This window comes from Oncorhynchus tshawytscha, unplaced genomic scaffold (assembly GCF_018296145.1).
Source record: "Oncorhynchus tshawytscha isolate Ot180627B unplaced genomic scaffold, Otsh_v2.0 Un_scaffold_2711_pilon_pilon, whole genome shotgun sequence".
In the NCBI taxonomy this organism is placed as follows: Eukaryota; Metazoa; Chordata; class Actinopteri; order Salmoniformes; family Salmonidae; genus Oncorhynchus; species Oncorhynchus tshawytscha.
The window spans coordinates 203,017-230,646 of record NW_024609716.1 but is presented as its reverse complement, the minus strand read 5'-3'; the positions used below and the strand labels follow the sequence as shown (position 1 = coordinate 230,646).

Sequence of the window (27,630 nt, the reverse complement as noted above, 5' to 3'; positions counted from 1 at the left end):
ACTTTAGCCCAACTGATGCAGCAAAGTGCAAATAAATAGACTGAAGCATGGGATTGGCTACCTGCATTAGCATGGGATTGGCTACCTACATTAGCATGGGGTTGGCTACCTGCATTAGCATGGGGTTGGCTACCTGCATTAGCATGGGGTTGGCTACCTGCATTAGCATGGGGTTGGCTACCTGCATTAGCATGGGGTTGGCTACCTGCATTAGCATGGGGTTGGCTACCTGCATTAGCATGGGGTTGGCTACCTGCATTAGCATGGGGTTGGCTACCTGCATTCACCCCCTTTATATAACTAGGCAAGTCAGTTATGAACAAATTCTTATTCACAATAACAGCCTACCCCGGACAATGCTGCCCTATGGGACTCCCGATGCTGCCCTATGCCCTATGGGACTCCATATGGGACTCCCAATGCTGCCCTACGTGACTCCATATGGGACTCCCAATGTTGCCCTATGGGACTCCATATGGGACTCCCAATGCTGCCCAATGGGACTCCATATGGGACTCCCAATGCTGCCCTATGGGACTCCATATGGGACTCCCAATGTTGCCCTATGCCCTATGGGACTCCATATGGGACTCCCAATGCTGCCCTATGGGACTCCATATGGGACTCCATATGGGACTCCCAATGCTGCCCTATGCCCTATGGGACTCCATATGGGACTCCCAATGCTGCCCTATGGGACTCCATATGGGACTCCCAATGTTGCCCTATGCCCTATGGGACTCCATAGGGGACTCCCAATGCTGCCCTATGCCCTATGGGACTCCATATGGGACTCCAATGCTGCCCAATGGGACTCCATATGGGACTCCCAATGCTGCCCAATGGGACTCCATATGGGACTCCCAATGCTGCCCTATGGGACTCCATATGGGACTCCCAATGTTGCCCTATGCCCTATGGGACTCCATAGGGGACTCCCAATGCTGCCCTATGCCCTATGGGACTCCATATGGGACTCCAATGCTGCCCAATGGGACTCCATATGGGACTCCCAATGCTGCCCAATGGGACTCCATATGGGACTCCCAATGCTGCCCTATGGGACTCCATATGGGACTCCCAATGTTGCCCTATGCCCTATGGGACTCCATATGGGACTCCATATGGGACTCCCAATGCTGCCCTATGCCCTATGGGACTCCATATGGGACTCCCAATGTTGCCCTACGGCCTATGGGACTCCCAATGCTGCCCATGGGACTCCCAATGCTGCCCTATGGGACCCTATGGGACTCCCAATGCTGCCCTATGGGACTCTCCAATGCCCTATGCTCCATATGGGACTCCAATGCTGCCCATGGGACTCCCAATGCTGCCCTATGGGACTCCATATGGGACTCCCAATGCTGCCCTATGGGACTCCATATGGGACTCCCAATGCTGCCCTATGGGACTCCATATGGGACTCCCAATGCTGCCCTATGGGACTCCATACTCCCAATGGGACTCCATATGGGACTCCCAATGCTGCCCTATGAGACTCCATATGGGACTCCCAATGCTGGGACTCCCAATGCCCTATGGGACTCCCAATGCTGCCCTATGGGACTCCATATGGGACTCCCAATGCTGCCCTATGGGACTCCATATGGGACTCCCAATGCTGCCCTATGGGACTCCATATGAGACTCCCAATGCTGCCCTATGGGACTCCATATGGGACTCCCAATGCTGCCCTATGCTCCATATGGGACTCCCAATCATGACCCGTTGTGATACAGCCTTATATCAGTGTATTGTGTCAAAATGTTGCCATGTTCAGTTGTCCAGTTATGTACCAGAGAATTTCTTTGGATTGTATAATTGAAGCTTAGAGACAAAAACAATGATGTTGGGCCCTTTCACTCAGTTTTTACACTGCGATATTGACTCATCATATATGGTCAAAACAGAATATACTCCAAAGCGGGGAAAATAATACCATTTCTACAACTCATATCCATAGCACTGGAGAATAAAACTTATGTTATGTGTTTGCAGTGTCTTGTTGCAACTATTTTAAAGAAAATGGCCCTTTAAGGCGCATCCAGTACACTCCTATTTCTGGTAAACGCTATAACCCTGGGGTGTCCCAAAAAAAAAAAATTGGGGGGATGAAGGAACATACTGTAACATACTTATTATAGGCTTACTGTAAAATGACTAAAACCAAATCGAAACTTTGTCAATTATAATTGACTTACATTTATACAGTTTATTGACTGTGTCCAGCTTGCTAATAATCACCTAAATGAAGGCTAGACAGTCAGGGAGCATCGAAAATTCAAAAAAGGATGGATAGAGGACAATTTTTTTTTGCACTTTTTTGACGGTGTGGAAATATAACCAGTTTTCAATGCGGCCCTCCGGACCTCGTTGAAGACCGAATGCGGGCCCCCGGAGCAACATAATCTTGACACCTCTGCTATAACCCGTTAAACCAACTAACCTATAATATTAGCTATGATTATATATTTTTTTTTACCCCCATGAGTTTTAGCCTATGATTGCTAACCAGTATATTGGTTAATGAAAAAATACACAGTCAGACAGCGAGCGACCCAGTGATTCTGCTGTGTGCGGGAGTGTTCAGATCTCCATGCGGATGTGACATTTCAGAGAAGAGCGCGACCGCCATTTTGATTTTTTACCTCAAACTCAACATCACAAACCAAGGAAGCGGGTGAGAGGCTTCTTCTGGCTGTGACCGGGCACATTTATTCATTGAACAGAGACGTTTTGAAATGCGACAAGGTGATGATTTTTTTTTTTTGTTGCTTAATATTAATACGGTGATTTAATGTGTGGGGAAAAGTCGATATCGGGCTGTGGCATCGCTATCACCCTAAACTTCTAAATTACTGCGATTCCAAATTAGAAGCAGGTTTGAATGGATAGCTTTTTTCTCTGCTCTCCCCCAGACGAGGGACAATCGGAGGAGCACACGGACTGGGAATATCGAAGGGAAAGTTGTATTTCAATGTGCATTGATAGTTTATGAATTATTATTTTTTTTTCCCCTGATTGACTCATTTCGTTAGTTGGCTGCCTTGTGCCAGTTGGCTTACAAAACAGGGCAACAGTATTTGTTTCTCAGGCTGCAGGTCGTGAGTTGTCCCTCTCACTTCACCAATTGCCCCATATTTACCCGGTGTAAAAGTCGGGATTTATTTAATTCAACGGGTCTCCCTTTTTTTTGGAGCCGTAAGTCATCACCACCGTCAGCGACTTGCACCCATCAAGGCGCCGAGATTGGGCGAATAGCAAGCAAATACGTCCGCGTTTCTCTGCCTGCTCCTCCACCGACCTCGTCCCCTCAATCCCCGGCGCTGACGGGAGACAAGGCCGAGGTTGTTTTAGAACAGGCCCAGACGACCAGGTTTGACCTGTCTATTCCACCTCCGCACCCTCAAACACATCACCAACAACCCAGTAAACCAGCAACGGACCAGTTCGAGGGGAACAAAGACAACAGGCATCATCATCATCATCATCATCTCTTCACAACAGTTGCCAACATGAACCACCACCACACTCAACAACAACAGCAGCAGAAAGCCGGCGAGCAACAACTTAGCGAGCCCGAGGATATGGAGATGGAAGGTACGAACAAAACAAAAAGCCACGGGAAAAGGAGGAGGAGGGGGGGTGGATGATAAAACTAACACAACAATTTACATTAAAAATAATATGTTGGAAGTGCATATTAGCTAGTGTGAACTGATGTATCCGTTCAACTGTAAACATCGAGGCCTAGACGGCTGATTTAGCTGATGATTGCGTCCATTGCAGCAGCAGCATCTGACCTCGTTTAGTCCGTAGTCGACGTTAGCTTCGCTTTAAAGTGTTGTTGACATGTCAAATACAAGCGTCGTTGGATGTAAACTAGTGAGTTAACGTGGGACGGACCCGGTAACTAGCCGTGACTCGTTAACTTTACATCATATATATATATATATATATGCAACTGGCAGGTTAGGACTTTCACGGACGGGTTTCTTGCTCTCCTCACGGTGTTGAAGCTAAGCTAAGCTAGTCGGCGTGATTAAACGTGGCGCAGTCAACTTGGTAGCTAACGATGGTCAAAACATCCGTTTTGGTTTAAACGTAAAGACAACACGAGTGAAACATGACATAAACCCACATGTTTTTACAGTATATTTACAACCGTCGTGTATCTGTCACCTAAACAAGCTTAACTTACATGGATTTATATTTGGATCAGTTGGCTAGTTAGCGATAGCAATGTGCAATTCATTCATCGCGGTTAGCTAGCCAACCTTTTACTAGTCGCCCCCAAAAAAAATAAACCCGGGTCAATAGCTCTCAGTCGCGCTACAAAATCTATCGTTTGTGGCCCGGTCACAGGGGTTAACGGGGACATATTTTTAGTCTGGATGTTTACACCCTCGTTCATGTTTTGTAAACAGTAGCCCAGTTAGCTACAGTTAGCATGTTTCACACTCTTTGAGCCTACGCATGCCGTTTTAACAATGGCTATTAATGACCCAGCGGGTATTAGGCAAATGTTGCTATTTACTTACACATTGGACAGACCAATTGGTAAGTTAGTTAAGGTATATATATATATATATTTTTTTTTTTACAGGGATCTCATGGTTTACTATTTGTTTGTCTAACTAGCCAACCCGACTGTGTTAATGTGTTTGTAATTAGCTAACGGCAGCTAGCCGCTAATAGAGCGCACGGTAACCAAGCTACCGTAGCTAGGTAACAGTAGCCAGGTAACAAGGTACGACCGCTCAAGTTTAATTGTAAAACAATATATGTATAATTTTAATAATTTTATATTTGTAATATAATTGTTTTGTTGATTTTTGTTCACTGAAAATGGTTGGTCTTTTAGTGACCGTTATAGGAGGCCTCTCCGTGGACCGGGGGGTGGCGATTCCAAGATGGTGGATTACTTAGCATTTTAAAGCGATCCATTTGAAGCAAGGCCCTTCAGCTGTTTGTTTACGTTTCTATAAAGGGAATTGGTTTGCAGCATCGTCATTGATGTGATTTTCACATGTGCTAGCTATACATGCAATAATCGTGTTGCTAGCTGGATATGGCTAACTCATTTAGCAGTGGTGATATCTATCTACCTATTTCATGAGCTAGCAAAGAGGTACTAGCGAGCTTACAATTCAAGTTAATCAACACCGATGCGTCAATTTGGTTTTGCCGTACATCAACGATAGTCTAAACTAGCTTTGCGAACTAACGTTACTGAAATAAAAGCACCTGTGCCCAAAAGATACCCGGAAATATGTAATGGTGCACAGCTAGATAGATGGCGTTTAGCCAAGTTGAGGATTTAGCCAACATAATAACTCGAGGTGGGTGGCAGGGTTTATGTTTCTGCCGCAAGGCCTGCACCGGCAGCGCGCGGGGATTTGCTGCTTCATTGTATTGGAAGACAACGCGCGTGGCTCGCCATTTTTAATGATCCCCATTAGGTTGGGACAGTCAACAACATTTCTGACAGTTTAGCAAATAAAATCGTCAGTAGCATGCACTTTAGCATTATGATCATTTGTGATGCATAGGATGGAGATTTACATATCATTCATCATTACCGCAGGTGCATCAGTCCAACTGATAGAATCTCTGATTTATTTACACAACTGGTGTTTGGATGAGCAGATTCAGGTCTAGTTGAGGTGCATGGACAAGAGGCCTTCCACCGTAATAGTGATACACTACAACCAGTTGGTTTACATTGGCACCTTGTCATTTTTATAACCATTTAAATTTTAACATCTTACTAAATGTACCTAACTTAACACCAGTGGTAAGCACTCCTACTCTGAGATGCAGGACAAACTGATCCTAGATGAGCACTCCTATTGATGCAGGACAAACTGATCCTAGATGAGCACTCCTATTGATGCAGGACAAACTGACCCCAGAGCAGCACTCTTACTGAGATGCAGGACAAACTGATCTGAGATCAGCACTCCTATTGAGATGCAAGACAAACTGATTCTAGAGCATCACTCCTACTGAGATGCAGGACAAACTGATCTGAGATCAGCACTCCTACTGAGATGCAGGACAAACTGATCTGAGATCAGCACTCCTACTGAGATGCAGGACAAACTGATCTGAGATCAGCGCTCCTACTGAGATGCAGGACAAACTGATCTGAGATCAGCACTCTTACTGAGATGCAGGACAAACTGATCTGAGATCAGCACTCCTACTGAGATGCAGGACAAACTGATCTGAGATCAGCACTCCTACTGAGATGCAGGACAAACTGATCTGAGATCAGCACTCCTACTGAGATGCAGGACAAACTGATTCTAGATCAGCACTCCTACTGAGATGCAGGACAAACTGATTCTAGATCAGCGCTCCTACTAAGATGTAGGGACTCTTCTGGGGACAAAAAAATGTGGTTTTTACAGCTTTTTCTTTTGTTACATGTACAGTACCAGTCAAAAGTTCAGACATACCTCCTCATTCAAGGGTTTGTCTTTATTTTACTATTTTCTATATTGTAGGAGAATAGTGAAGACATAAACTATGAAATAACACGTATGGAATCATGTAATTACCAAAAAAAGTGTTAAAATATATTTTGTTTATGTTTGAGATTCTTCAAAGTAGCCATCCTTTGGGTTGATGAGTCCATATTTTCATGTACTTGTATTTTCAGTCATAACTGTTATAGAAGGTGAGTTTTTAAACCCCGCCCCCCAACTACTCTTTAAACTCCGCCCCCCCCAACTACTCTCAGTCCATCCCATCCAGGGCCTAAAATTAACACCTGCCAAATGCAGGTAGATTTTGGCATTGGTGGGTAAGAGGTCAAGGCTCCAGTGTGACCATTCCACCTGCATTTGTGAGTAAAAAAAATAGTGACGTTTTATCACATTTATAGCTAAATAAATGCTGCAGTAGCTGTTTAACGTATTTCTGCTGTTTAAAAAAAAAAAATTAAAGCAATTAAATGAATCACATATATATATTTTTTTTATCTACCTGCTACGGTGGCTGGTGGTCCAAAAAGTACATTTAATGCCCGATCCCACCTATCTCTATCAACAGCCCTCTTGTGATTTCCAGGTAGTTGATTTATGGTTTTCCGACTCTCCCAACAGCGCTATTTATCGGGTTAATTTTAGATTAATGTTGATATTTTTCAGCCTTCAACCTGTGGCCACAAACAAGCTACATGGAGGCAATACCAAAATATGTGATCTAATGCTTAACTTTTCATAGCAAAACCTATTGTCCCATTCCCTGCATAGTGCTGCCTTTGGGTCTACCCCATGTGACCTGGTCATTGTCCCATTCCCTGTATAGTGCTGCCTTTGGGTCTACCCTATGTGACCTGGTCAAACCTATTGTCCCATTCCCTGCATAGTGCACTGCCTTTGGGTCTACCCTATGTGACCAAATCAAATGTATTTATATAGCCCTTTGTACATCAGCTGATATCTCAAAGTGCTGTACAGGAACCCAGCCTGAAACCCCAAACAGCAAGCAATGCAGGTGTAGAAGCACGGTGTCTAGGAAAAACTCCCTAGAAAGTCAGGAACCTAGGAAGAAACCAAGAGAGGAATCAGGCTATGTGGGGTGGCCAGTCCTCTTCTGGCTGTGCCGGGTGGAGATTATAACAGAACATGGCCAAGATGTTCAAATGTTCATAAATGACCAGCATGGTCCAATAATAATAAGGCAGAGCAGCAGCACGGCCAGGTGGACTGGGGACAGCAAGGAGTCATCATGTCAGGTAGTCCTGAGTCATGGTCCTAGGGCTCAGGTCCTCAGAGAGAGAGAATTAGAGAGAGCACACTTAAATTCACACAGGACACCGAATAGGACAGGAGAAGTACTCCAGATATAACAAACTGACCCTAGCCCCCTGACACGTAAACTACTGCAGCATAAATACTGGAGGCTGAGACAGGAGGGGTCAGGAGACACTGTGGCCCCATCTGAGGACACCCCTGGACAGGGCCAAACAGGAAGGATATAACCCCACCCACTTTGCCAAAGCACAGCCCCCACACCACGAGGGATATCTTCAACCACCAATTTACCATCCTGAGACAAGGCCGAGTATAGCCCACAAAGATCTCCGCCATGGCACAACCCAAGGGGGGGCGCCAACCCAGACAGGAAGATCACATCAGTGACTCAACCCACTCAGGTGACGCACCCCTCCCAGGGACGGTATGAGAGAGCCCCAGTAAGCCAGTGACTCAGCCCCTGTAATAGGGTTAGAGGCAGAGAATCCCAGTGGAAAGAGGGGAACCGGCCAGGCAGAGACAGCAAGGGCGGTTCGTTGCTCCAGAGCCTTTCCGTTCACCTTCACACTCCTGGGCCAGACTACACTCAATCATATGACCCACTGAAGAGATGAGTCTTCAGTAAAGACTTAAAGTTTGAGACCGAGTTTGCGTCTCTGACATGGGTAGGCAGACCGTTCCATAAAAATTGAGCTCTATAGGAGAAATGGAAATGGTGACCTGGTCAAACCTATTGTCCCATTCCCTGTATAGTGCTGCCTTTGGGTCTACCCCATGTGTCCTGGTCAAACCTATTGTCCCATTCCCTGTATAGTGCTGCTTTTGGGTCTACCCCATGTGTCCTGGTCATTCCTATTGTCCCATTCCCTGCATAGTGCTGCCTTTGGGTCTACCCCATGTGTCCTGGTCAAACCTATTGTCCCATTCCCTGTATAGTGCTGCCTTTGGGTCTACCCCATGTGTCCTGGTCAATCCTATTGTCCCATTCCCTGCATAGTGCTGCCTTTGGGTCTACCCCATGTGTCCTGGTCAAACCTATTGTCCCATTCCCTGCATAGTGCTGCCTTTGGGTCTACCCCATGTGTCCTGGTCAAACCTATTGTCCCATTCCCTGTATAGTGCTGCCTTTGGGTCACCCCATGTGTCCTGGTCAAACCTATTGTCCCATTCCCTGTATAGTGCTGCCTTTGGGTCTACCCCATGTGACCTGGTCAAACCTATTGTCCCATTCCCTGTATAGTGCTGCCTTTGGGTCTACCCCATTGTCCTGGTCAAACCTCCCATTCCCTGTATAGTGCTGCCTTTGGGTCTACCCCATTGTCCCATTCCCATTCCCTGTATAGTGCTGCCTTTGGGTCTACCCCATTGTCCCATTCCCTGTATAGTGCTGCCTTTGGGTCTACCAAACCATTGTCCCATTCCCTGCATAGTGCTGCCTTTGGGTCTACCCCATGTGTCCTGGTCAAACCTATTGTCCCATTCCCCCTGTATAGTGCTGCCTTTGGGTCTACCCCATTGTCCCATTCCCTGTATAGTGCTGCCTTTGGGTCTACTCTATTGTCCCATTCCCTGCATAGTGCTGCCTTTGGGTCTACCCCATGTGTCCTGGTCAAACCTATTGTCCCATTCCCTGTATAGTGCTGCCTTTGGGTCTACCCTATTGTCCCATTCCCTGTATAGTGCTGCCTTTGGGTCTACCCCATGTGTCCTGGTCAAACCTATTGTCCCATTCCCTGCATAGTGCTGCCTTTGGGTCTACCCCATGTGTCCTGGTCAAACCTATTGTCCCATTCCCTGTATAGTGCTGCTTTTGGGTCTACCCCATGTGTCCTGGTCAAACCTATTGTCCCATTCCCTGTATAGTGCTGCCTTTGGGTCTACCCCATGTGTCCTGGTCAAACCTATTGTCCCATTCCCTGTATAGTGCTGCCTTTGGGTCTACCCCATGTGTCCTGGTCAAACCTATTGTCCCATTCCCTGTATAGTGCTGCCTTTGGGTCTACCCTATTGTCCCATTCCCTGTATAGTGCTGCCTTTGGGTCTACCCTATTGTCCCATTCCCTGCATAGTGCTGCCTTTGGGTCTACCCTATTGTCCCATTCCCTGTATAGTGCTGCCTTTGGGTCTACCCTATTGTCCCATTCCCTGTATAGTGCTGCCTTTGGGTCTACCCCATTGTCCCATTCCCTGTATAGTGCTGCCTTTGGGTCTACTCTATTGTCCCATTCCCTGCATAGTGCTGCCTTTGGGTCTACCCCATGTGACCTGGTCAAACCTATTGTCCCATTCCCTGTATAGTGCTGCCTTTGGGTCTACCCCATGTGACCTGGTCAAACGTATCACTCCTTTTACTGTGATGCTGCGCCACGGCAAAATCATTACCGACTCACAACAACGACAACAACAACAACCAAACATTAACAGATATTTCTGCTGAGGCGCATTTTGTAGCAGCGACATCATTCCACATGTACTTTTCCTCTGCAAACAAAACAAATAAATAATAAGAAAATCTAACAACCCCATAGTAGAATATTTGTGTCTATTTACCTTGTCGGCTTGTTGTTCTATGCTGTTCTCAGTGCCACAGGGAGGGAAACATGCAGTCTGACAAGAAGTGAAGAATTGTTGTGCATTAAATCTCAGAAACAGCCGTTTTAAAGGCTTTTGGTTCAAAAAGAGAGAAATCCCAGCTTTCAAGTCCTACTTGTATTTATTTCTCATCTCCTAAATATGCGCGAACGTTGCCGTTTTAAACCCAGGATGTTTAGCAGAAGCATGTTAACACTGACATGTGCCTAGGGGAGAGTGGGGTGAAATGTAACGTCTGCCAATTGTAGGGTGGCTTGGGGTACAACGTCTCTCTCCTTTCAATTTCATTTATTTTGGAATGACTTTAAAAAAAATTGTGAGTCAGATAATATTTTTTTGTTGAGAAAGAGTAGTGAAAACAAGGGAAAGTGTTTGGGGGATAGTGACGAAGTGGTTTCTGTGAGAAGTACAGGCAGGGGGCTTGTTACCCCGGGTGGAGATTTACCCCAAGTTACCCTAACAAGTAGGCCTACATTATATTCAGTGTTTATGCAAGGTTTTTTTTTGTGACATAAAGTTAATCAATATGATAATAACTAGTTAGAAGATTACATATGAGATCTGCACAGCGGTCTAAGGCACTGCATCTCAGTGCTAGAGGCTATATCACTACAGTACCTGGTTCAGCGGTCTAAGGCACTGCATCTCAGTGCTAGAGGCTATATCACTACAGTACCTGGTTCAGCGGTCTAAGACACTGCATCTCAGTGCTAGAGGCTATATCACTACAGTACCTGGTTCAGCGGTCTAAGGCACTGCATCTCAGTGCTAGAGGCTATATCACTACAGTACCTGGTTCAGTGGTCTAAGACAAAGCCTCTAGCACTGAGATGCAGTATCATACCTGGTTCAGTGGTCTAAGACACTGCATCTCAGTGCTAGAGGCTATATCACTACAGTACCTGGCACAGCAGTCTAAGACAGCCTCTAGCACTGAGATGCAGTATCATACCTGGTTCAGCGGTCTAAGGCACTGCATCTCAGTGCTAGAGGCTATATCACTACAGTACCTGGTTCAGTGGTCTAAGACAAAGCCTCTAGCACTGAGATGCAGTATCATACCTGGTTCAGTGGTCTAAGACACTGCATCTCAGTGCTAGAGGCTATATCACTACAGTACCTGGTTCAGCGGTCTAAGACACTGCATCTCAGTGCTGAGATGCAGTATCACTACAGTACCTGGTTCAGCGGTCTAAGACACTGCATCTCAGTGCTAGAGGCTATATCACTACAGTACCTGGTTCAGCGGTCTAAGACACTGCATCTCAGTGCTAGAGGCTATATCACTACAGTACCTGGTTCAGCGGTCTAAGACATAGCCTCTAGCACTGAGATGCAGTATCACTACAGTACCTGGTTCAGCGGTCTAAGACACTGCATCTCAGTGCTAGAGGCTATATCACTACAGTACCTGGTTCAGTGGTCTAAGACACTGCATCTCAGTGCTAGAGGCTATATCACTACAGTACCTGGTTCAGCGGTCTAAGACACTGCATCTCAGTGCTAGAGGCTATATCACTACAGTACCTGGTTCAGCGGTCTAAGGCACTGCATCTCAGTGCTAGAGGCTATATCACTACAGTACCTGGTTCAGTGGTCTAAGACACTGCATCTCAGTGCTAGAGGCTATATCACTACAGTACCTGGTTCAGCGGTCTAAGACACTGCATCTCAGTGCTAGAAGCTATATCACTACAGTACCTGGTTCAGCGGTCTAAGACAGCCTCTAGCACTGAGATGCAGTATCACTACAGTACCTGGTTCAGCGGTCTAAGACACTGCATCTCAGTGCTAGAGCCTATACCACTACAGTACCTGGTTCAGCGGTCTAAGACACTGCATCTCAGTGCTAGAGGCTATATCACTACAGTACCTGGTTCAGTGGTCTAAGACACTGCATCTCAGTGCTAGAGGCTATATCACTACAGTACCTGGTTCAGTGGTCTAAGACACTGCATCACAGTGCTAGAGGCTATATCACTACAGTACCTGGTTCAGCGGTCTAAGACATAGCCTCTAGCACTGAGATGCAGTATCACTACAGTACCTGGTTCAGTGGTCTATGACACTGCATCTCAGTGCTATAGGCTATATCACTACAGTACCTGGTTCAGCGGTCTAAGACACTGCATCTCAGTGCTAGAGGCTATATCACTAAAGACACCCTGGTTTAGTGGTCTAAGACACTGCATCTCAGTGCTAGAGGCTATTAAAATGGTTATGTTTTAGTCAAACAATATATCTGTTTGCAAATTGACTGCAAGAAGCACAATCTCAATTATTTGTAAGTATATTTTTATTTTTTTTAAGCTTTTATTTAACTAGGCAAGTCAGTTAAGAACAAATTCTTAATTTACAGTGACGGCCTCCCCCAGCCAAACCCTCCCGTAACCCGAACGACGCTGGGCAAATGGTGCACCACCCTATGGGTCTTCCAATCACGGCCGGTTCTGATCCAGCCCAGGATTGAACCAGGGTCTGTAGTGATGCCTCTAGCACTGCGTTGCAGTGCTTTAGACCGCTGCGCCACCTGGGAGCCCACTCGGGAGCCCGGCCCCCTGGACAGCCACTCGGCTCGCGGCTGAATCTAGTTGAGGATCCCTGGAATAGGGAGTCATCTGGGACGCAGGCTGAGTGACACATGTCGTTAGCTGCCTGTAATCCACTTGGAAAAATGAGGCCAGTCTCGTGAGCGTGGCTCACTGGGGCTCCATATACACACACACAATCAGTACATGCAACCAGGCTCTCTCACACGGACACAGAAGAGATGACACTCATACTGCTAGGGTAGGTAAGGACACACTAATATATATATATTTATATGAGATGCTTTTCTGTCATTCAAACTGACTGTAGAACTGCTGACAGAGACACGAGATATACTTTACTGACTCTCACACTCTTCGTCTGACTCTCAAATGGTACCCTATTCTCTACACCTTCCCTAGGGGCCCTGGTCTAAAGTAGTGCACTATGTAGGGAATAGTGTACCATTGGGCTCTGGTCTAAAGTAGTGCACCAAATAGGGAGTAGTGTGCCATTGGGCTCTGGATAAAAGTAGTGTACTGTATAGGGAATAGTGTGCCATTGGGCTCTGGTCTAAAGTAGTGCACTATATAGGGAATAGTGTACCATTGGGCTCTGGTCTAAAGTAGTGCACTATATAGGGAATAGTGTACCATTGGGCTCTGGATAAAAGTAGTGTACTATATAGGGAATAGTGTGCCATTGGGCTCTGGTCTAAAGTAGTGCACTATATAGGGAATAGTGTACCATTGGGCTCTGGTCTAAAGTAGTGCACTATATAGGGAATAGTGTACCATTGGGCTCTGGTAAAAGTAGTGTACTATATAGGGAATAGTGTGCCATTGGGCTCTGGTCTAAAGTAGTGGGGAATAGTGTACCATTGGGCTCTGGTCTAAAGTAGTGCACTATATAGGGAATAGTGTACCATTGGGCTCTGGATAAAAGTAGTGTACTATATAGGGAATAGTGTGCCATTGGGCTCTGGTCTAAAGTAGTGCACTATATAGGGAATAGTGTACCATTGGGCTCTGGTCTAAAGTAGTGCACTATATAGGGAATAGTGTACCATTGGGCTCTGGTCTAAAGTAGTGCACTATATAGGGAATAGTGTACCATTGGGCTCTGGTCTAAAGTAGTGTACTATATAGGGAATAGGGTGCTGTTTGAGATACAGACTTCCTGTGTTGTTCTTCAGTAGACATCTTCGTTGTGATTGATGAGACTAGTCCCGGGCTCTTTGTCTGGGTAATTACCTGCCTGAGTTCCTCCTGTCCCCTTCCTAAAGCAGCTACACAGGCTTGTGTGTGTGTCAGACGAGCTCACAGCTTAATCCTTCATTGTTACTAATTACCAGACTGCTGTAGTCGACACACAGACACACACACTGCTGCTGCTGCGACACTGCCTCGGCACTACAGTGTTCTTCCTGATGGTTAAAGATGACCAGACAGTGTCCGCATCCTAAATAGTGCACTACTTTTAACCAGGGCCCGATGGTGCACGACTTTAGACCAAAGCTCTATGTAGGGAATAGGGTGCTATTTGTGATGCGAACAGCATGTTTAGATTGCAGGGAAATTAACTTCTGTTCTAAGGATGAAACACAGACATCACAAGGAAACAGGGAAATGAACTCAGATCAGTGTTTTAAACTGACCCAGTCATCATAACTATAAACAGATCAGTGTTTTACACTGACCCAGTCATCATAACTATAATTCAGATCAGTGTTTTAAACTGACCCAGTCATCATAACTATAATTCAGATCAGTGTTTTAAACTGACCCAGTCATCATAACTATAATTCAGATCAGTGTTTTAAACTGACCCAGTCATCATAACTATAAACAGATCAGTGTTTTAAACTGACCCAGTCATCATAACTATAATTCAGATCAGTGTTATAAACTGACCCAGTCATCATAACTATAAACAGATCAGTGTTATAAACTGACCCAGTCATCATAACTATAAACAGATCAGTGTTATAAACTGACCCAGTCATCATAACTATAAACAGATCAGTGTTATAAACTGACCCAGTCATCATAACTATAAACAGATCAGTGTTATAAACTGACCCAGTCATCATAACTATAAACAGATCAGTGTTATAAACTGACCCAGTCATCATAACTATAAACAGATCAGTGTTATAAACTGACCCAGTCATCATAACTATAAACAGATCAGTGTGAAAAGCATGCATTTGGTTTTACTAGCGTTTAAGAGCAGTTGGAGGCCACGGAAGGAGTGTTGTATGGCATTGAAGCTTGTTTGGAGGTTAGATAGCACAGTGTCCAATGACGGGCCGAAAGTATATAGAATGGTGTCGTCTGCGTAGAGGTGGATCAGGGAATCGCCCGCAGCAAGAGCAACATCATTGATATATACAGAGAAAAGAGTCGGCCCGAGAATTGAACCCTGTGGCACCCCCATAGAGACTGCCAGAGGACCGGACAGCATGCCCTCCGATTTGACACACTGAACTCTGTCTGCAAAGTAATTGGTGAACCAGGCAAGGCAGTCATCTGAAAAACCGAGGCTACTGAGTCTGCCGATGAGAATATGGTGATTGACAGAGTCGAAAGCCTTGGCAAGGTCGATGAAGACGGCTGCACAGTACTGTCTTTATCGATGGCGGTTATGATATCGTTTAGTACCTTGAGTGTGGCTGAGGTGCACCCGTGACCGGCTCGGAAACCAGATTGCACAGCGGAGAAGGTACGGTGGGATTCGAGATGGTCAGTGACCTGTTTGTTGACTTGGCTTTCGAAGACCTTAGATAGGCAGGGCAGGATGGATATAGGTCTGTAACAGTTTGGGTCCAGGGTGTCTCCCCTTTGAAGAGGGGGATGACTGCGGCAGCTTTCAATCCTTGGGGATCTCAGACGATATGAAAGAGAGGTTGAACAGGCTGGTAATAGGGGTTGCGACAATGGCGGCGGATAGTTTCAGAAATAGGGGGTCCAGATTGTCAAGCCCAGCTGATTTGTACGGGTCCAGGTTTAGCAGCTCTTTCAGAACATCTGCTATCTGGATTTGGGTAAAGGAGAACTTGGAGAGGCTTGGGCGAGGAGCTGCCGGGGGGGAGGAGCTGTTGGCCGAGGTTGGAGTAGCCAGGCGGAAGGCATGGCCAGCCGTTGAGAAATGCTTATTGAAGTTTTCGATAATCATGGATTTATCGGTGGTGACCGTGTTACCTAGCCTCAGTGCAGTGGGCAGCTGGGAGGAGGTGCTCTTGTTCTCCATGGACTTCACAGTGTCCCAGAACTTTTTGGAGTTGGAGCTACAGGATGCAAACTTCTGCCTGAAGAAGCTGGCCTTAGCTTTCCTGACTGACTGCGTGTATTGGTTCCGGACTTCCCTGAACAGTTGCATATCACGGGGACTATTCGATGCTATTGCAGTCCGCCACAGGATCATAACTATAAACAGATCAGTGTTTTAAACTGACCCAGTCATCATAACCACCTTACAGATCAGTGTTTTAAACTGACCCAGTCATCATAACTATAAACAGATCAGTGTTTTAAACTGACCCAGTCATCATAACTATAAACAGATCAGTGTTTTAAACTGACCCAGTCATCATAACTATAAACAGATCAGTGTTTTAAACTGACCCAGTCATCATAACTATAAACAGATCAGTGTTTTAAACTGACCCAGTCATCATAACCACCTCACAGATCAGTGTTTTAAACTGACCCAGTCATCATAACTATAAACAGATCAGTGTTTTAAACTGACCGTCATCATAACCACCACACAGATCAGTGTTTTAAACTGACCCAGTCATCATAACTATAAACAGATCAGTGTTTTAAACTGACCCAGTCATCATAACCACCTCACAGATCAGTGTTTTAAACTGACCCAGTCATCATAACTATAAACAAATCAGTGTTATAAACTGACCCAGTCATCATAACTATAAACAGATCAGTGTTTTAAACTGACCCAGTCATCATAACTATAAACAGATCAGTGTTTTAAACTGACCCAGTCATCATAACCACCTCACAGATCAGTGTTTTAAACTGACCCAGTCATCATAACTATAAACAAATCAGTGTTATAAACTGACCCAGTCATCATAACTATAAACAGATCAGTGTTTTAAACTGACCCAGTCATCATAACCACCATACAGATCAGTGTTTTTAACTGACCCAGTCATCATAACAGCAAGGAGTCATCATGTCAGGTAGTCCTGAGGCATGGTCCTAGGGCTCAGGTCCTCCGAGAGAGAGAAAGAAAGAGAGAATTAGAGAGAGCACACTTAAATTCACACAGGACACCGAATAGGACAGGAGAAGTACTCCAGATATAACAAACCCCCGGACAGGGCCAAACAGGAAGGATATAACCCCACCCATTTTGCCAAAGCACAGCCCCCACACCACTAGACGGATATCTTCAACCACCAACTTACCATCCTGAGACCAGGCCGAGTATAGCCCACAAAGATCTCCGCCACGGCGCCAACCCAGACACGATGACCACATCAGTGACTCAACCCACTCAGGTGACGCACCCCTCCCAGGGACGGTATGAGAGAGCCCCAGTAAGCCAGTGACTCAGCCCCTGTAATAGGGTTAGAGGCAGAGAATCCCAGTGGAAAGAGGGGAACCGGCCAGGCAGAGACAGCAAGGGCGGTTCGTTGCTCCAGAGCCTTTCCGTTCACCTTCCCACTCCTGGGCCAGACTACACTCAATCATTTGACCCACTGAAGAGATGAGTCTTCAGTAAGGACTTAAAGGTTGAGACCGAGTTTGCGTCTCTGACATGGGTAGGCAGACCGTTCCATAAAAATGGAGCTCTATAGGAGAAAGCCTTGCCTCCAGCTGTTTGCTTAGAAATTCTAGGGACAATTAGGAGGCCTGCGTCTTGTGACCGTAGCGTACGGGTAGGTATGTACGGCAGGACCAAATCAGAGAGATAGGTAAGAGCAAGCCCATGTAATGCTTTGTAGGTTAGCAGTAAAACCTTGAAATCAGCCCTTTCTTTGACAGGAAGCCAGTGTAGGGAGGCTAGCACTGGAGAAATATGATAAAAAAATTTGGTTCTAGTCAGGATTCTAGCAGCCGTATTTAGCACTAACTGAAGTTTATTTAGTGCTTTATCTGGGTAGCCGGAAAGTAGAGCATTGCAGTAGTCTAACGTAGAAGTGACAAAAGCATGGATTAATTTTTCTGCATCATTTTTGGACAGAAAGTTTCTGATTTTTGCAATGTTACGTAGATGGAAAAAAGCTGTTCTTGAAATGGTCTTGATATGTTCTTCAAAAGAGAGATCAGGGTCCAGAGTAACGCCGAGGTCCTTCACAGTTTTATTTGAGACGACTGTACAACCATTAAGATTAATTGTCAGATTCAACAGAAGATCTCTTTGTTTCTTGGGACCTAGAACAAGCATCTCTGTTTTGTCCGAGTTTAAAAGTAGAAAGTTTGCAGCCATCCACTTCCTTATGTCTGAAACACATGCTTCTAGCGAGGGCACTTTTGAAATGTACAGCGGTGTGTCATCCGCATAGCAGTGAAAGTTAACATTATGTTTTCGAATGACATCCCCAAGAGGTAAAATATATAGTGAAAACAATAGTGGTCCTAAAACGGAACCTTGAGGAACCCCGAAATTTACAGTTGATTTGTCAGAAGACAAACCATTCACAGAGACAAACTGATATCTTTCCGACAGATAAGATCAGATCATGCTGAAATAAGATGCTGGTAGACGTCGAGCCTCTATTTGAAGGGGATCATTCCTAGCCAGGGGACTGTGTGCATCTTCCCCTTCATATCATCATCATACCAGTGAGAAACAACATATTTCTGTTAGGGTCGGGACGATGCCTCGGTATCACAATATTTCTTTCCTTGGCAGAAAATGAAAACACGAACCAGACTGAATGTGTTTTGTTACATACTGTAGGTTTTTAAAAAGGACAATGTGATGTAAGCTTGGAAAACACGTGACTCTGAATGACAACATAATGTGATGTAGCTTGGAAAACACGTGACTCTGAATGACAACATAATGTGATGTAGCTTGGAAAACACGTGACTCTGAATGACAACATAATGTGATGTAGCTTGGAAAATACGTGACTCTGAATGACAACATAATATGATGGTAGTTTCCTACATCGGGGGTGTTTTCCTAAAGAAGTTAAATCCACCTGGCGTTTTGATTCCTTGACCGTGATACTAACAAGAAATCACCATGCTGGTGTCTTCCTGCCCTGATATCTCTGTTTATCTGACGTCTTCCTCTCTGTGTGTGTGTGTGCAGCTGGGGACACAGACGATCCCCCGAGAATCCCAGCCAACCCGGTGATTAACGGGAACGTTGCCATGGCAGACGGACACAACACAGAGGAGGACATGGAGGATGGTGAGAAGGACTCACCTGCACACACACTGATGGACACACACACACACACACACACACACACTGATGGACACACACACACACCCTGATGGACCCACCCTGCCCCTCCTCTCCCGTGTATGTAGATACCAGCTGGCGTTCGGAGGCGACATGTCGTTTTGTGGTGGAGAGGTTCAGCCGGCTGAGTGAGTCTGTTCTCAGCCCGTCCTGCTTCGTCAGGAACCTGCCCTGGAAGATCATGGTGATGCCTCGCTTCTACCCAGACCGGCCGCACCAGAAGAGTGTTGGCTTCTTCCTGCAGTGCAACGCAGACTCCGACTCCACGTGAGTCACGTGATGCATACACACACACACACACACACACACACACACACATACACACACACACACACACAGGGGACCAACGCCTTAATCATTACACACAGCATGCAGGCAGAGACCTTGATCGACACACACACACAGCATGCAGGCAGAGACCTTGATCGACACACACACACACACACACACACAGCATGCAGGCAGAGACCTTGATCGACACACACACACACACACACACACACACACACACACACACACACACACAGCATGCAGGCAGAGACCCTGATAGACACACACCGCATTGCTTCGTTTGTCTCCGGTCCTGTTTCTAGCGACGACCTCACGGTATCTGTATCCCGGTGCCTCCATGGACGTCACATGATACAGACAGAGGTCATGGTTGGGATCTGAACCCCGGCCTCCCGCTGGGGGAACCATCTTAACCCTTCATTAGGACAGGACATTTCATCTTGGGTCGAGGATGGCGCTGTTTTTGAAGTTGTAGGCAGGGTGACGTGAACTCATCACGAGAGTGCGAGTCCGACTCACCTCTGCTACACACACACACACACACACACACACTTCCCCATCAGACTTTTTATTTTGACTTTTTAAGTGGAAACACTGCCTTAGTTCATGTGTGTGGTGTAACATTTAAATGTGTCCCCATGGTGTAACGTGTACATTTTCTGCTAGGTCCTGACCACCATACAGTAGTTTCCTGGTGTAACGTGTAAATGTGTCCCCCTGCTAGGTCCTGGTCGTGCCATGCTCAGGCCATGCTGAAATAGTTTCCTGGTGTACATTTCCCCTGCTATCCCCTTGGGTCGGGCCATGGCCATGCTGAAGTAGTTTCCTGGTGTAACGTGTAAATGTGTCCCCCTGCTAGGTCCTGGTCGTAGGCTCAGGCCATGCTGAAGTAGTTTCCTGGTGTAACGTCAAATGTGTCCCCTTGCTAGGTCCTGGTCGTGCCATGCTCAGGCCATGCATGTTTCCTGGTGTAACGTGTAAATGTGTCCCCTGCTAGGTCCTGGTGCTAGTTTCACACACACTTCCCCATCAGCTGAAGTATTTCCTGAACGTTTGTGTCCCCCTGCTAGGTCCTGGAAACAGTGCTCAGGCCATGCTGAAGTAGTTTCCTGGTGTAACGTGTAAATGTGTCCCCTGCTAGTTCCTGGTGTATGCTGACCTGGTGTAACGTTAAATGTGTCCCCCTGCTAGGTCCTGGTCGTGCCATGCTGAAGTAGTTTCCTGGTGTAACGTGTAAATGTGTCCCCCTGCTAGGTCCTGGTCGTGCCATGCTGAAGTAGTTTCCTGGTGTAACGTGTAAATGTGTCCCCCTGCTAGGTCCTGGTCGTGCCATGCTCAGGCCATGCTGAAGATCATCAACTATAAGGACGATGAGAAGTCATTCAGCCGCAGAATCAGCCACCTCTTCTTCCACAAGGAGAACGACTGGGGCTTCTCTAACTTCATGTCCTGGAGCGTGAGTACCACACACACACACATGGTATACACTGGTGAGTGTATATATACGTACAGACAACATAATTGACCTCCGGTGAGTGTATATATACACGTACAGACACAGCCAACATAATTGACCTCCGGTGTGTTTCAGGATGTGACTGATCCAGAGAGAGGCTTTGTGGAGGATGATCAAGTCTCCTTTGAAGTCTACGTGCAGGCAGACGCTCCTCACGGAGTGGCGTGAGTCTTGATTCCTCACTTCTCTCCTTCCCTCTTCTATCTCACATGTTCTCTTTTCCTCTCTCCTTCCCTCTATCTCTTTCTCCTTCCCTCTAACTCTTTCCCTCTATCTCCTCTGCTCTCTTTTTCTCTCTCCTCTCCTTCTCTCTTCGATCTCTCTCCTTCTCTCTTCGATCTCTCTCCCTCTCTCTCTCTCTCCTTTCTCTCCTTCCCTCTTCTCTCTCCTTTCTCTCTCTCTCTCTCTCTCCCCCTCTGTGTGTTGGGACCATTGTCCAGTTCACCAGATGTTTGGAATAACGAGAACACAACACCTCGACCCAGTTCTATTCAGCGGTGTCACTCGACCTAGAACGATCTTATTAAAAACATCATTTTTAATAATGTTTTATTTCAAGTGACCTGACCATAGATCCTGTGATCCTGACATCAATGTGTGGTTGTAAACTTACTCCTGTGTCCCAGTGTAGTTGGGTTAACCCGGGGGGGGGGGGCAATTCCAGTCCTCAGAGGTGTGATTGGTGTCAGTCTTGCCCCAGCTTACACACCTGACTCCAACAATCACCTGATCATGATCTTCAGATTAGAATGGCATTTGATTAATCAGCTGTGTTTGTTGGGGATGGAGAAAAGTGTGACACCAATCAGGTCCTCAAGGGCCTGGAGTTAACCAACCCTCTTCCTGGAGTTAACCAACCCTCTTCCTGGAGTTAACCAACCCTCTTCCTGGAGTTAACCAACCCTCTTCCTGGAGTTAACCAACCCTCTTCCTGGAGTTAACCAACCCTCTTCCTGGAGTTAACCAACCCTCTTCCTGGAGTTAACCAACCCTCTTCCTGGAGTTAACCAACCCTCTTCCTGGAGTTAACCAACCCTCTTCCTGGAGTTAACCAACCCTCTTCCTGGAGTTACCCAACCCTCTTCCTGGAGTTACCCAACCCTGGTTTAGAGCAGGGCTGTCCAACCCTCTTCCTGGAGTTGACCACCCCTGGTTTAGAGCAGGGCTGTCCAACCCTCTTCTTAGAGTTACCCACCTCTGGTTTAGAGCAGGGCTGTCCAACCCTCTTCCTGGAGTTGACCACCCTCTTTAGGTTTTTAGAGCAGGGCTGTCCAACCCTCTTCCTGGAGTTGACCACCCCTGGTTTAGAGCAGGGCTGTCCAACCCTCTTCCTGGAGTTGACCACCCCTGGTTTAGAGCAGGGCTGTCCAACCCTCTTCCTGGAGTTGACCACCCCTGGTTTAGAGCAGGGCTGTCCAACCCTCTTCCTGGAGTTGACCACCCTGGTTTAGAGCAGGGCTGTCCAACCCTCTTCCTGGAGTTGACCACCCCTGGTTTAGAGCAGGGCTGTCCAACCCTCTTCCTGGAGTTGACCACCCCTGGTTTAGAGCAGGGCTGTCCAACCCTCTTCCTGGAGTTGACCACCCCTGGTTTAGAGCAGGGCTGTCCAACCCTCTTCCTGGAGTTGACCACCCCTGGTTTAGAGCAGGGCTGTCCAACCCTCTTCCTGGAGTTACCCAGGTTAATAACCCCTTGCTGTCCTGTGTGTGTGTAGTTGGGTTAACCCCTTGCTCTCCTGTGTGTGTGTGTGTGTGTGTGTGTGTGTGTGTGTGTGTGTAGTTGGGTTAACCCCTTGCTCTCCTGTGTGTGTGTGTGTGTGTGTGTGTGTGTGTGTGTGTGTGTGTGTGTGTGTGTGTGTGTGTGTGTGTAGTTGGGTTAACCCCTTGCTCTCCTGTGTGTGCGCAGGTGGGACTCCAAGAAACACACCGGCTACGTGGGTCTGAAGAACCAGGGAGCGACATGTTATATGAACAGCCTCCTACAGACCCTGTTCTTCACCAACCAGCTGCGGAGGGTCAGTGAGACAACTAACTACTGCTCTGTCATACTACGCTCAAGTGTGTTTAACACCCCTCTCCTCTGTGCCTACCAGGCGGTGTATTTGATGTCTATACAGGGAGACGACTCTTTTGAGAGAGTGTGTTTGTGTGTCTACCCTCTCTCTCCTGTACCAGGCGGTGTACATGATGCCTACAGAGAGTGTTTGTGTGTCTAACCCCCTCTCTCTCTCTCCTGTACCAGGCGGTGTACATGATGCCTACAGAGGGAGAGTGTTTGTGTGTCTAACCCCCCTCTCTCTCTCCTGTACCAGGCGGTGTACATGATGCCTACAGAGGGAGAGTGTTTGGGTGTCTAACCCCCCTCTCTCTCTCCTGTACCAGGCGGTGTACATGATGCCTACAGAGAGAGTGTTTGTGTGTCTAACCCCCCCGCTCTCTCTGTACCAGGCGGTGTACATGATGCCTACAGAGGGAGACGACTCGTCTAAGAGTGTTCCGCTGGCTCTACAGAGGGTTTTCTATGAGCTGCAACACAGCGACAAGCCCGTCGGCACCAAGAAACTCACCAAGTCCTTTGGGTAGGTGCCAGGACCCCTCAGCTAGCAACACTGCAGGAGAAATGAAATGACCGATCGATTAATCAATGAGACTGGAAAAGGGACTACCTGATTTATGTCTGAGAAACGCCTGTTTTCATTGTCCGTTGCTAAATGTTTTGCTACGGTGTGCTCTGAGTAGTGACTACAGGGAAGGACCCTGGCAATACGTCACGTTGTCCTGATTAAGTGATGCTTTGCATTGTGGTCCGTTATGGGTCAGTGATTAAACATGGTGGCATTGTGACAGTAGTTGACTGTGAATGTCTTGTTTATAACATGGTTACATTGTGACAGTAGTTGACTGTGAATGTCTTGTTTATAACATGGTTACATTGTGACAGTAGTTGACTGTGAATGTCTTGTTTATAACATGGTTACATTGTGACAGTAGTTGACTGTGAATGTCTTGTTTATAACATGGTTACATTGACAGTAGACTGTGAATGTCTTGTTTATAACATGGTTACATTGTGACAGTAGTTGACTGTGAATGTCTTGTTTATAACATGGTTACATTGTGACAGTAGTTGACTGTGAATGTCTTGTTTTCTCTGCAGGTGGGAGACATTAGACAGCTTCATGCAACACGACGTTCAGGAGCTCTGCAGAGTGGTGAGTAGTTGTTCTGTGTGTGTGTTCGTTCAATCGTGTGTGTGTGTGTGTGTATTCAGGGCTCTGAATTTAATCATGTTCGTTGCATCCCACACAAAATTTAGGAGCACCAGACCCAGATCTGAAGTTTTGTTTGTGTTTATTTGTCTTTAGGTTTTGTACACCAGCTGAAAACACAATATTTTTGGTTATAGAAGAGAGAGCTCACAGTGGTTTAGATGGTACAATGATTCTCTACACTGTACATTGCTTGATTTGGTCACAAACTGAAATTAGGCGAGCTGTTTGAATTTTAACCAGCAGGAAATGATGGAGCGATTTCTGCATATTGCACCTTTTAAATGGATTGGGATACAGCCTATTTTGGGCCTATATGAATTCTAGCTACTTTCGAACCTCCGGTTGAGACCTAGAAACTAATATGTAACATTGTAAATACATTAGTTTATTAGAAAAGTTTTTAAAAAGTTGATGAAAAATACATGCCATTGCAATTACAAAATAATTTGTGGAAAATGAGAGAGTTTCTGCGTTGTGTAAAAGCACAATTTTCCTATTTGAGAAGTGTGCCATTGAAAATGGTACACTGTCTCTTTAAGAAAAAAGTCTGGTTTGAGGATGACATGCAAGATGTCTGTTATTACTATGATCCTTGATCTCCTGAAGAAGCTTTACCTGTCTGTCTGAGTCTCCAGATGTCTGGATAGACTAAAGTTGCCAGGTTATGAACGAGCTAGCCAATGACCTAACATGACTGAACATCGTGTAAAGTTACCAGGTTATTAACTAGCTAGCCAATGAAATAACATGACTGAACATTGCGTAAAGTTACCAGGTTATTAACTAGCTAGCCAATGACCTAACATGACTGAACATCGCGTAAACAAATGGTTCACGATGTCGACACGCAAGTCGTTTTAGAACGGTCCGTGACGTGGTTTATGAATGTTAAATACGGGTTCCCGGCAACCCGCTATAGGAAGATTAAAATGCTGCTGTTCTGATCTATTGACCTGGTTGGGTTAGAACCAGGGTTAGAACCAAGATGTTTTCACTATGGTAATGGGTCTGATCTATTGACCTGGTTGGGTTAGAACCAAGATGTTTTCACTACAGTAATGGGTCAGATCTATTGACCTGGTTGGGTTAGAACCAAGATGTTTTCACAACAGTAATGGGTCAGATCTATTGACCTGGTTGGGTTAGAACCAAGATGTTTTCACAACAGTAATGGGTCAGATCTATTGACCTGGTTGGATTAGAACCAGGGTTAGAACCAAGATGTTTTCACTATGGTAATGGGTCAGATCTATTGACCTGGTTGGGTTAGAACCAAGATGTTTTCACTATAGTAATGGGTCAGATCTATTGACCTGGTTGGGTTAGAACCAGGGTTAGAACCAAGATGTTTTCACTATAGTAATGGTTCAGATCTATTGACCTGGTTGGGTTAGAAGCAAGCCAGAGTGTGTGTGTTCAAATCTAATTTTATTTGTCACGTGCCGATTACCACACGTGTCGAGCTTACAGTGAAAGGGTTACTTGCAAGGCCTTAACTTCTTGCGTCGAGCCATCCGGGATCGTGAATACAGCCTCAAGCTCATTACCATAACGCAACGTTAACTATTCATGAAAATCGCAAATGAAATGAAATTAATATGCTAGCTCTCAAGTTTAGCCTTTTGTTAACAACACTGTCATCTCAGATTTTCAAAATATGCTTCTCAACCATAGCAAAACAAGCATTTGTGTAACAGTATTGATAGCTAGCGTAGCATTTAGCGTTAGCATCAGCAGGCAACATTTTCACAACAACCAGAAAATCATTCATATAAAATAATTTACCTTTGAAGAACTTCAGATGTTTTCAATGAGGAGACTCTCAGTTAGATAGCAAATGTTCAGTTTTTCCTGAAAGATTATTTGTTAAGGAGAAATCGCTCCGTTTGGTGCGTCACGTTTGGCTACCCAAAAAAAACGAAAAATCAGTCATCAAAACGCAGAACTTTTTTCCAAATTAACTCCATAATATCGACTGAAACATGGCAAACATTGTTTAGAATCAATCCTCAAGGTGTTTTTCACATATCTCTTCATGATATATCGTTCGTTGAAAGCCTCCTCTCTCCTCTCAATCACTGGATGACTGCGCGCAGCTTGTAGATTACGCACCAATTTAGACAAAGGACACCGGGCGGACCCCTGGTAAATGTAGTCTCTTATGGCCAATCTTCCAATGATATGCCTACAAATACGTCACAATGACACCTTGGAGAAACGATAGAAAGGGCAGGCTCATTCCCGGCGCATTCACAGCCATATAAGGAGACAATGGAAAACAGAGCCTCAAAAATTCTGCCCATTTCCTGGTTGAAGTTTCATCTTGGTTTCGCCTGTAGCATGAATTCTGTTATACTCACAGACAATATCTTTGCAGTTTTGGAAACGTTAGTGTTTTCTTTCCAAAGCTGCCAATTATATGCATAGTCGAGCATCTTTTTGTGACAAAATATTGCGCTTAAAACGGGCGCGTTTTTTTATCCAGAAATTAAGAGCGCCCCCTATATCCAAGAAGTTAGCCAACAAGGCAGAGTTGTAAAAAAAAAAAGTAAGAAATGATCTAATGTCTAATAGTAATGAGGCTATAAGGAGTACCAGTACTGAGTCAATGAGCATGGGTACCAGGTAGTTGAGATAATAATGAGACTATAAGGAGTACCAGTACTGAGTCAATGTGCAGGGTACCAGGTAGTTGAGGTAATAATGAGACTATAAGGAGTACCAGTACTGAGTCAATGTGCAGGGTACCAGGTAGTTGAGGTAATAATGAGACTATAAGGAGTACCAGTACTGAGTCAATGTGCAGGGTACCAGGTAGTTGAGGTAATAATGAGACTATAAGGAGTACCAGTACTGAGTCAATTCAGGGTACCAGGTAGTTGAGGTAATAATGAGACTATAAGGAGTACCAGTACTGAGTCAAAGGTGACAAGGCCAGGTAGTTGAGGTAATAATGAGACTATAAGGAGTACCAGTACTGAGTCAATGTGCAGGGTACCAGGTAGTTGAGGTAATAATGAGACTATAAGGAGTACCAGTACTGAGTCAGTATTCAGGGTACCAGGTAGTTGAGGTAATATGTAGGTATTGGTAAAGGTGACAAGGCCATCAGGATAGATAAGAGTAGCAGCACTGTATGTGAAGGAATGCGTTTGTGTGTGTGTGTGGCGTCAGTGTGTGTGTGTGTGTGTGTGTGCGTCAGTGTGTCT

The 27,630-nt window shown here is 45.7% G+C and overlaps 1 protein-coding gene across 3 annotated transcripts in view; it reads left to right on the top strand.

Annotated features, from left to right (window-relative positions):
- Positions 1–2,589: 2,589 nt before the first annotated feature.
- usp7 (ubiquitin specific peptidase 7 (herpes virus-associated)) overlaps positions 2,590–27,630 on the top strand; it is a 71,683-nt gene continuing 46,642 nt past the window's right edge. For 2 of the 3 annotated variants that reach the window (XM_042317198.1, XM_042317197.1), the window contains exons 1-8: positions 2,590–3,603; positions 19,188–19,289; positions 19,412–19,610; positions 20,952–21,090; positions 21,226–21,314; positions 23,056–23,164; positions 23,598–23,728; positions 24,307–24,361. In XM_042317198.1, coding sequence (XP_042173132.1) covers positions 3,519–3,603; positions 19,188–19,289; positions 19,412–19,610; positions 20,952–21,090; positions 21,226–21,314; positions 23,056–23,164; positions 23,598–23,728; positions 24,307–24,361 — 909 coding nt within the window. In that variant the 5' untranslated portion in view covers positions 2,590–3,518. Of the gene's footprint in view, positions 3,604–4,539; positions 4,564–19,187; positions 19,290–19,411; positions 19,611–20,951; positions 21,091–21,225; positions 21,315–23,055; positions 23,165–23,597; positions 23,729–24,306; positions 24,362–27,630 lie in introns of those variants that run through there. The other variant, XM_042317199.1, reaches the window with a different exon arrangement.